Below are 10,645 nucleotides of genomic sequence, written 5' to 3'. Positions count from 1 at the left end.
CCGCGTCCCCTGCATCGGCAGGCGGACTCTCAACCACTGCGCCACCAGGGAAGCCCCAAAATTACCTAATTTTTAATGACTGACTTAATGCCTTTAAAATAAACAAAATATTATAGAGCATCAAATCAGCCAGAAGTACGCTTATAACTTCTGAGAATATTGCCAGGTTTGTGCTTGGATATTCAACAGAAAACTCCATCATTTGTAGTATTTCTGTCATCTGTGAATCACTAAGAATGACTTAGAATGAACATATTTAATGACTAATATTTAATCATTTGTATTTCTGGGTGTTTGTTACTTGAAATCATTTCAGCCTTTTAAGGTTTAGGAAACATGCCTACACACCCCCCGCCAACGCTGTCTAGGCTGTTTATTTCGCAGGCTCTTGGTTGCTGCCTGAGTAATACTGGCCAATGAGTGCCCAGGGGAAGACCCAGTTCACACCATGGAGATCCTCTGATGTTAATATTTGTACTCCATCTTCCTGGCTTTCTGACCTTTGCAGGTAGCAGCCTTCAAAGCATGACATATTACTGCTTTTGTTTGGAATCATGCAGATTTTTATTCAGTGAGGAAGCCGTCTTTGTTTGCAAACCACGTTTCTTATGCATCAGGAGCTTTAGGAAAGCAGACTTCTGTCTGCCGTAGTGTGAGCCAAAGCTAATATTGTGGGTGTCATTTATTGTAATACCTAACATTTGGGTAATGCCATATTTATGTTGCCCAAAAGTGAAAACTGGGGTCAGGAGAGAAACTAAATAACCTCCATGAGGCTACTTAGCTTGTAAGTCAAGGGAATATCCCTCAAGAAAACAGATTTAGAGAAACAACGTAGTGCTTTTTTGATCTCAGCAGTGTCTCTATAGAAAGCACAGGTTCATTTTGACCTCACTTCCATTTGGCTGGAAGCTGGACCAGAACTAGGAAGCCAGCAACCCCCCAGTGATTTTCTTTTAAATGGTAAGGCAGTATTAAATTGCCATATAAACATTTGATGACTGAATTCCCTCAAAATAGAATGTGGAGTGTGAATGCAGCCCTTTTCAGGCCTGTCCAGATTTCAAAGGTAGAGAAGGAATGTGCAGCCTTCACCCCATTTCATGGGTTTGGGAAGGATGACTGGTCACGAGGTCTGCCCATGACCTAAGCCCTGGTTCTTGTAGCCAGAGAAAATGGCGTCTTCAGGAGCCAGCCGATGATAGCGATGCTGACGTTTGGGTTGGGTGTTGTGCTCAGTGCTTACGTGCATTCTCTTAATTTAATCCCACAACAGGCCTGAGAGGAATAGTATGTCAGTAGCCCTGTTTTACAGATAAAGAAATTGAAAGCCTGATACTAATAGCCACCAACACTTGAAGAACCCCTGTGTAACAAGCACTGTTTCAAGCACTTTACATGTGTTTAAATAAACTCATTTAAACCTCAGAACAGCACTACGGTGTGTAGTTACTATTGTCCTTATTTTATAGACAGGAGACTGAGGTCCAGAGAGGTTAGGGAACCTGCCAAACGTGGCACAGCCTGTCAGTGGTGGGGCCGGAACACAGTCACGGTTTGTCCACCTCGTACAGCCCGTGCTCTTCACCATCACATCACGTACTTCCTCCGGGGTCAGCAGTGGAAGGAGCGGAAGGAAGGTGATGGCTGGCCGAGCCACGTCCCTAGGACCTCTGTACCCGAGGAGGTCAGTTTCGTGGAATTCCTATTACAGGCAATTGGAAAGAAACACAGGAGCCTGTAAAGAACTTGTTCACTTGAGAATTTTAGATCCATAAACACTGTTCTGCCTTTTTTTTTTTTTTTTTTACTTGAAAGTGTTTTATGTATTTCAGTAACTTCCTTTATAAAAGACTCTTAGCTCTCATCTTAGAGACACATACAGAAAGACAGACCTCTCTTAAATCTTGGTGCTTGGATCCTTACCAGTGTAATCCAGATGGACAGATTTCCACGTTCCTATAAAAAGCCTTGGAGACAGTCTAAACCATTTTTAGTCTTGGAAATGATACATCATTTATACTTTAATATTTACAGCTCTAATAAAAGCAGGGATTATTTGTATAAATTACTGCCTATGAAAATGATACCTAACAGCTGGCATACATGAGTGGAAGAATAATGGCTTTTTACATTCAGAGTTTTTCCGCCTATAACCCTAATTCACAAGCTTCTAATTAGAATTAAGTTCAAATGTTAACAACAACAACAATAAAAAGCCAAGGATTTGCAGTTGGCGTAACATAAACTGTCACTTTTAAGAACAGGTTTCTCAGTTTGCTGTTCAAGCTGGAAAATGCTTAACAAGAATCCTGATATTTTATTAAATAGTGTGTTGAAATGTTTGAAATTTGGAGCTTTTTTTTTTTGGCTGCAGTGGGTCCTCGTTGCTGCGCGCGGGATTTCTCTAGTTGCGGCGAGCGGGGGCTACTCTTCGTGGCAGTGCGCGGGCTTCTCATCGCGGTGGCTTCTCTTGTTGGGGAGCATGGGCTCTAGGTGCGCGGGCTTCAGTAGATGCAGCATGCGGGCTCAGTAGTTGCAGCTCACGGGCCCCCTAGAGCACGCAGGCTTCAGTAGTTGCGGTGCATGGACTCAGTAGTTGTGGCTCGTGGGCTCTAGAGCGCAGGCTCAGTAGTTGTGGTGCGTGGGCTTAGTTGCTTTGTGGCATGTGGGATCTTCCCGGACCAGGGCCCAAACCCGTGTCCCCTGCATCGGCAGGTGGATTCTTAACCACTGTGCCACCAGGGAAGTCCTTGGAGCTTTTTTAAATTGAAAGCTTCATGCTGTACTGCTGAGGAAGATGCACTAGGGACTTCAAACTACAGTCACCCTTTGAACAGTAACAGAAGTGGAGTTTCTCATACGTGAGGTTCTGGGCAGAATTGTAATAGTCCTCCCATTGGAGATAGATCAACTGTAATATATATACGCATGGGGTTTTACTACATTAGGGTATGTTCAGAATAAATAGTTAGGTTTTTCAGGTATTGGGCCTGCTCTGATTATACTGGCTTGTTGCCCTACCAAAGAGCGTGTCTTCTCTTTGCAGATTGAAACCATGCAGTCACAGTCGAAATTCAGGCAAGTGATGAACAGGATTTTAAAAAATCAAAACTTTTATTTTGAACTAATTTTAGAGTTTTTTAAAAGTTGCAAAAATAGTAGAGGGAGTTCCCCTGTATCCTTAGACTGCGCCTCTCTTAGTATTAACATCTGACATAACCCTCGTGCAGTTATCAAAGCTGGGAGGTTGACATTGGTACAGCAGTGTTAACTGATGCACAGGCCTTATTCAGATGCTGCTCTAGTTTTCCCACCAGTGTCCTTTTCCTGTTCCAGGATCCTGTCTGGGCTCCCACGTTGCATCTGTTATTTTCTCCATAGCCTTCAGTCTGAGACAGTCCCTTGGTGTGTCTTTCCTCATCTGTCCTCTTACACAAATTATGGCTGGTGAGGTTGACAGCAGGGTCTCCACTGTGAAGGAATTTGTCTTCCCTTTTGTAGTTAATATATTGGGGCGATAACCTTGAAACTATGGATTTTTTAAACTTTGATTAAGTAAATCTTAGGTGCAGGTTTGTGGACACAGACCTAAGTCATTTTAATTTAGGAATCATGAAGTACCATTCAGAACTTAAACAAATGAATACAGGATCTTCACATCCATGAATAGATTGTCATTTCACTGACTTCTTCATTTAAAAAGGAGGGTCTTTGAGTAAGAGTCTGTGTCTTGATGTCACTTCTGTGCCGGTGGTGAGTAGGTGCTACACGTACAGTGCTCTAATGGGAGCTGGAGCTGTGCTGCCCTGCTTCTCGGGGGTACATGGACCACAGGAGCGCTTCCTGTCGCAGGAAACAGACTCCCTCAGGAATAGAATAAAGCCCTCCTCTTTGGAGGATGCTTCCTCCATGGCAGGCACTTTCACAGAGCCTGGAGCCAAATTGGAATCTGGGGCAGTAGCTTTAGTGAGGAAGGAAGTAATGGATTACCTGTTTGCTTTGGATTGGGAGGCTTTGTGAAGGGAAGTGGGGCTGAGGTGGGCCCAGGAGTTGCTTCTCTTGAGGTGATGATTAAAGGCCCTGTTTGAAGTTACGTTCAGATTTATGTTTGTTTCTATTTATTTATTGCTTTAAAGCCATTTCAGGTTTTCAACCAAGTTACTAGAAGCACTATTTACCAAGTTGAATTTCCATCCTTGGGTAGCTGAGTCAAATTAATAAAATGGAATTTCTTAATAAGAATGAGTTATTAAGTAAAATGGAAGTGCTGGGCTAGGAGAGCAGTTGATGCAATTTGTTTTCAAAGCCTTAAAAATGCTGCAGTGTGCGTAGATCAAGGGCTGGCCGCAGTGCCCAAGCGTGGGGCGTTAATTTTCTTTCGTACAGGATTTCAGGTTCACAGGATATCAGAAGTGCTGACTTGGCAACGAAATCCCATTTGTAACATGTTAGGTTAGGAAACAGATTGATTTATACGTTGATGTAATGGGTCAAGGCACAGTGTGTGCCTCAGAAAATGGAGAGCACATTAAATAAGAGCATTTTCAAAGGAAAGAAGAACAAACATTACAGGAAAAAGCGATCCTGTTATACTCTAGGTAAGGTTGGGGTATGTTTGATTAGTTGGTCCCTAGACGTGGTCCACAGAGGCTTTTTATATTCCAGATGATACCTTCTTGAGAGCCTCTGATGACCACAAGGATTAATCTTTCTGAACTCAGAAATGAATCACGGCAGCATATGAGCTGTCTGGACTCATTCCAGTTACCCTCCTTTTCCTTGGTGGTAACTGATGTGAGGAGCTGTGGCTGCCAAGCTGCCTCTTCCTGCTGCTTTAACCTCTGGTATTTTAGATCCTCTTTCGGGAAGGCACTGTTGACCATCTCTGCACAAAGATCAAATGCACTTACCACCGATGTATTGACCTCAGTGGTTGACCTTAAACTGAGCATTCGTACAGTTGGAACTCTTGTGGCCCTTCAGCCAACAGCCATAGCGAGCCACACGTGGACTGTCATCTTTAATGTGATGAGCGACTGCTTGCACAGTTTTGACCGTGCCCCGGCTGTGGCCTGGGTGAGCTCATGTAATTGACTGATGCTGTATCTTACCAGTATTCATTTTTGGAATTAAAGAGGCAAATGCCTCCCTCCCCCGCCCCTGTACTTCTGAAAGATTAGATACCGCCCTGACATCCTATTTAATGTTAAAATATACGAGTCCGTAGAGAGAATTTAGAAAGGATGGCTCAGCGTCTTTCACGTTTAACTGTGGTAGTTCATTTATAGCAGGTTTAGGAAATACTTTCCTTCTAACCTGTAGATTTGGCTTTCTTGCTTACATATTTATGGTCTTCCTGGATTTTCTTTCTTTGTTTCTGTCTGAGCTTTTGAAGAGTAGGAAGGAAGGAATTTGCTGGAACACTGGTTTCGGTGCACAGAGCATCCCTGGGGTTTGCTTGCCTTTGTCTCTCTGTATGTACCACTTAGGTACTGTGTGCCCATTTCCCTCCGTATCATAACCCAAGTTTCTAGCATTAATCCTTAGATATGGCTCCCAGAAGAAGAATGGCCAGTAGAAGAGGCATTTTTGTGCACATCTCCAGCTCAGTGTGAGAATTAAGTGCCTTTGTCGTGTGCATCTTTATGCCTTTTAATGATCTGTTTGAATTAAACGCCATTAAGGTACTACCTCCACCTTCTTTCCACAGATACCTTTAAATGTTTTTTCTTTCTTTGGGGGAGACAGGACTTAACACCAGTCTGTAGCTTCATATGCAGTTACTGTGAACGCACAGCATCTGTCTTCTACTTTAATAGATGATTATTCATCACAGTGAGCTGACAGTCTATTCTACTTAGTAAAGTTGCTGACTGTTCTCCTCGTTGGATTTAATTGAGGGGTTTTTCAACCCTGATTGATCTTGGCGACATTTTAGATCCAGATTAGCTTTCTCCCAGCTATCCAGCAAGTGTTCGTGCTTCCTTCTCTCACACTGCTGGAAAGCAGACTAATTTTAAGAAGCTCCTAAGCAAAACATGTAGGTTGTAAATTTGTCCTATAAGAAGGTTGGGATGTATTTCTGAGTCAAACGTAGGCTCCTAATTGGAAGGACCGTTCATGTCTGTGTAACCAGTCCATCAGCACAAACACAGGAGACTTGCCTGGAAAGCACACAGGTTTCCATGTATTTTAAAAGTCAGGGAATTCCTTAGCGGTCCAGTGGTTAGGACTCTGTGTTTTCACTGCCAAAGGCGTGGGTTTGATCCCTGGTCGGGGAACTGAGATCCCACAAGCTGCAGGGTACAGCAAAAAAAAAAAAAAAGTCAAATCTACTTCTTGTTAATAGGAAGACCATTTAATACTAATGCTCTTTGCTCTTTTTGAAAAGATCATAATAGGCCAGATAGTCTAACCCGACCCCTCAAGTTTTAACATTTTAAAAAGATGTTTAAATTTTGTTTTGAAAGAACTTACCCACGAGGAGAGACCACAGAACTTTATTGTGAATGTAACCATCAATATTGGTATATCTTTAGATGCAGGGATGCCTGTGTTTTTTCTGGTGCACGAGACTTTATAAGAGCCTTACTGTCATCATACCTAAATGTTTTTTCTCACCTGTAATTTGTGAGCTATTGATGGCTACGAATAGTTGATTTTTTTTCCTAACACAAGATAAAATTGTTCATGAAATCCCTTTTAGTGTTCCCTTTCCATGCACGACGCCATTGCTCACTGAGTTACGCGAGCCACGCTGCCTCTTGGTCACCCCCCAGCCATTGTCACCCAGTCTTTCCTGCATTGCTGTCTGCCGGTGCTGCCTTACCCAAGTACTGTCATCTCTCCAGCTCCCTGAGCCATCCCCCTGCCTACAGAGAACATCAGAGCTGCATTTGAAAAATATTAACTCTGTACTTAGAACCCTCAGCACTCCATCCTTTCTTGGTCTACAGACCATCCAGCCTTGACCATGTGTGCCACCCACCCTTCCCTTAGACCCTCCACAGACTCACAGTCTACATTCTCCCCCAACGGGGATGGCCAAAGCTACTCCAGTGTCACAGTTCAGGAAGCTTCCCCATCACCTCCTACCCAAGCCTAAGTCACATTCCCTTTTTGTTTTGTATGCTCCTTCAGCTCTGTGTTCTTTTCCTTCGTAAGACATCTGGAAATCTTTTTGTGTGAGAATTGACTCTTGAACTAGACCATAAGCCCCAAGAGGGCAGGGGCCGTAACCTTTTGCTCAGCCTTGTGTCCTGCGCATTTAGCACATTGTTGTGCAAAAATAGTAGTTGCTCAATAAAATTTTGTCATGTAAGTGAATTGAGTAAAATTGCTGGACCTCTCGCTGTTCTATACTTTTGTGTTTTGGTGTATTAAGGAATGGAAAGTGGGTTTGCTTGTATTAGAGGGGACTGCAGGTGGATTATGGGTTCCCAAGTCAGAAGTATCTAGATGGGCAGTGGTGGTTACAGTTCCCACGCACATTTCTCTCTGATTATATATGTCCAAAGGTCATTTTTTATTCTGGCTTAGTTCCTGGGAAAAGGATTTGTTTATGAAGAAAAAATAGTAAGTAATGAAGATTTTTTAAAAGGTCAATTCTACTGTCACAAACCGCTAAGTGACTCTCCTTCCGTGCCAGCCTCTTGGGAGTGAACCTGGAATTTATTTTCCCTTCGATAGGCCCTCGCAGCCAACGCCGGAACAGGGTTTGCTGTTGCTGAGCCTCAGATTGCAATGTTTTGTGGAAAGCTAAATATGCACGTGAACATTCAGACTGGGAAATGGGAACCTGACCCAACAGGCACTCAGAGCTGCTTCGGAACAAAAGAAGAAGTTCTCCAGTACTGTCAGGAGGTAAGCGTGCTGCCAGAAACTTAAACGTTTCTGGGTCACGTTTGAACCTGTTTACTTTAGAAATAGGTGCTCTGTCATTCTGCTGTTTTGACCTAAGACCAAGCTGGTAATGATGGGGGCAGCAGGCTTTTGTTCTGAGTGTGCACTTGGCCTGGGTGTGCTCTGAGCTCTCTGTCCTTTCTGGACGGAATACTGCAGAAGCTTGGCAGGGCCTTAGAAGTGCAGCCTGGTTCCCTTGGCTTCCCACGTGTTATGGGAAGTTGTGAAACAAGCCCAATGTCACTTGTGTGCTTGTGTTTTGCACTTGCTGGTAGAAGCCACCAGTATCATAAGGGATCTCACGTCTGATTCAGCAGACTTTTTGGGTCAACGCTTGACGTAGAAAAGGGTATGAGATGTTTTAATTTCTTAGCAAAACTAGCCTTTGGGGTCAGGGTTGGAATATTATTCTATAATTTCATTAACACACACTTCCATAGATTTGCCTCTTAAATGTTTTAGTTCTTGAACTCAGCTATTTACACACACCCTGCAAGTGGACTTGATACCTAATAGACTTGTTTGGGGCTGAACGCTTGCTGCTTGTGTAGGTCTTTTCTCAAAGAGAATGTGTTAGAAGTGGTCCAGAATCTACCTGTCAAAAGAAAGCTAACAGTTACAGTATCTCTTTACTTGATTAGTTCCGTTGGAAGCAGGCAGCAGAGGGGACTCCAGATTTACGTAGGACGATGGGGAAGCTGAGCACACAGACACTCGTCCTGGCTCACCAGCGAGTGTTCATCTTTTATGGACAAAGTCAGCCTACTGTGTGTGTTTCCTCTTCCCTTGCAGATGTATCCAGAACTACAGATCACAAATGTGATGGAGGCAAACCAGCCAGTCAGCGTGGACAACTGGTGCCGGAGGGACAAGAAGCAGTGCAAGACTCACGTCGTGATCCCCTTCAAGTGCCTCGGTGAGCGTCCTGGAGCACCTCTGGGTTACTTCTCAGGAACACGGGGTCCCCAGTTTTACATTTCATCTTCACCTGGCTCACAGTGAGATGTCGTCATCTCTTAAGAAGCCAAGGGCTGCAGGAATTTATTGGGGGACTGTCTCTTTTGAATACTCACGGCTTTCTGGTGTCGATCGGTGACTTGTCTTTGATGGTCACTAACTCCACCTCTCCCATCATGGGCGTCCTCTGTTTTTTCAGGATGAGCCTTTTCCACACCCCTGAGTGAGCATGCTGCCCTCAGAGTGGTCCAGCTTCGTTCACACTGAGAATTTGAAATTACTGTTTATAGTCCTGGTATCAATAGTACCGAAGCAGCCGAGGGGTGGTCTTTTGTTCCCCTTACTTTGCCCTACACACATTTTGCAAGCACCGAAATTGTGTATTGTTAGCCAGACCAAACCTGTGGCGGTTTTCAGAAGCCGAAGAAGTGAGTTGTAGCTGCCTGTAGACAGGGATGCGTCGGCCAGTCCCTGTGCCACCTGCCTTACTGAAGGGTCAGCTGATAAGGGTGTTTTATGACTCTGTGTGTTTCTTTTAGCAGTCAGACCTAACTCAAGTGCAACCATAACATTTTATTACCCATAAGTAGAGTCGCTGCTCCAAATGCTTTTTTAGTGAATGTGCGCATCCTGACCACTGATCGTTGACGCATCTGAGTTACGTTTGCGCGTCTGTTGCCTGGCTGATTCAGGAACAGATTTGGTCGTAAAAACTTAAAAGGGCGAAACGATCAATTTTAGATGATCCGTGATAGGACTGACATAGATAGAGCACTAACATAGCCTGGGTAGTTCTGCGGATGTATTTAATTTTAACCATTAACTTAACCTGTTCCCCTCCCTCCTTCATTAAAACCTTTCTGGGACTTCCCTGGTGGTGCAGTGGTTAAGAATCCGCCTGCCAATGCAGGGGACACGGGTTCGAGCCCTGGTCCGGGAAGATCCCACATGCCGCGGAGCAACTAAGCCCGTGTGCCACAACTGCTGAGCCTGTGCTCTAGAGCCCGCGAGCCACAACTACTGAGCCCACGTGCCACAACTACTGAAGCCCGTGCGCCTAGAGCCGGTGCTCCACAGCAAGAGAGGCCACTGCAACGAGAAGCCTGCGCACCACAACGAAGGGTAGCCCCCGCTCGCCGCAACTAGAGAAAGCCTGCGTGCAGCAACGAAGACCCAATGCAGCCAAAAATAAATAACTAAATTTATTTAAAAACAACAGCAACAAAAAAAACCTTTCCTAACATGGAACTCATTGCTTTTCTCATTCTCACGTGTAGCAAAGTGACAGGAAGAGGCAGCACCTGAATAACAGTATTTACCGTAGCAGTTACTTTGTTCTAAAAGTATTGAGTACCGGGAAAAGAGGACATGGTGTGTGCTTAACACCATTTACTTAAAACTGAGCCCCATGCAGTAGTGTGAGGCTTGTGAATGGTTTTGTGTGGTGTGGTTTAAAGATGTTCTTTCATTCCCTTTGGCTGTAAGAAATCTCTGAGTATGAGGTTTCATTCATTCTCTGTAAAATTCTCACACTTAAGAGAGTACCCTTGAATATTCGTACACGATAGATAGTACCTAGCAATCATTTTCTTCCTTTTTGCACTGTCATTACCAGAGGCTTTGTGGCCTGGTCTTCCCCATCCTGCATGTTCTTTGTCACTTGTTGGCTCCACTACCCACCCAGGACGCTGCGCTGGAGATCTGGGAGACCTGTATCTCCCCACACCCAGCCAGTTCTCAAGGCAGCCTGATTTTTACCTCTTAAATATGGCTTATAACCGTG

At 44.3% G+C, this 10,645-nt stretch overlaps 1 protein-coding gene across 5 annotated transcripts in view; it reads left to right on the top strand.

Moving 5' to 3' along the window:
• APLP2 (amyloid beta precursor like protein 2) overlaps positions 1-10,645 on the top strand; it is a 71,772-nt gene that overhangs the window by 27,871 nt on the left and 33,256 nt on the right. For 4 of the 5 annotated variants that reach the window (XM_028501025.2, XM_024131240.3, XM_055091424.1 and 1 more), the window contains exons 2-3: positions 7,693-7,866; positions 8,698-8,821. In XM_028501025.2, coding sequence (XP_028356826.1) covers positions 7,693-7,866; positions 8,698-8,821 — 298 coding nt within the window. The remainder of the gene's footprint in view (positions 1-7,692; positions 7,867-8,697; positions 8,822-10,645) is intronic. The other variant, XM_055091425.1, reaches the window with a different exon arrangement.

Source organism: Physeter macrocephalus, chromosome 16 (genome assembly GCF_002837175.3).
Source record: "Physeter macrocephalus isolate SW-GA chromosome 16, ASM283717v5, whole genome shotgun sequence".
NCBI lineage: Eukaryota > Metazoa > Chordata > Mammalia > Artiodactyla > Physeteridae > Physeter > Physeter macrocephalus.
Note: the sequence above shows the minus strand (reverse complement) of the source record. Positions and strands in the feature narration are given on the sequence as shown.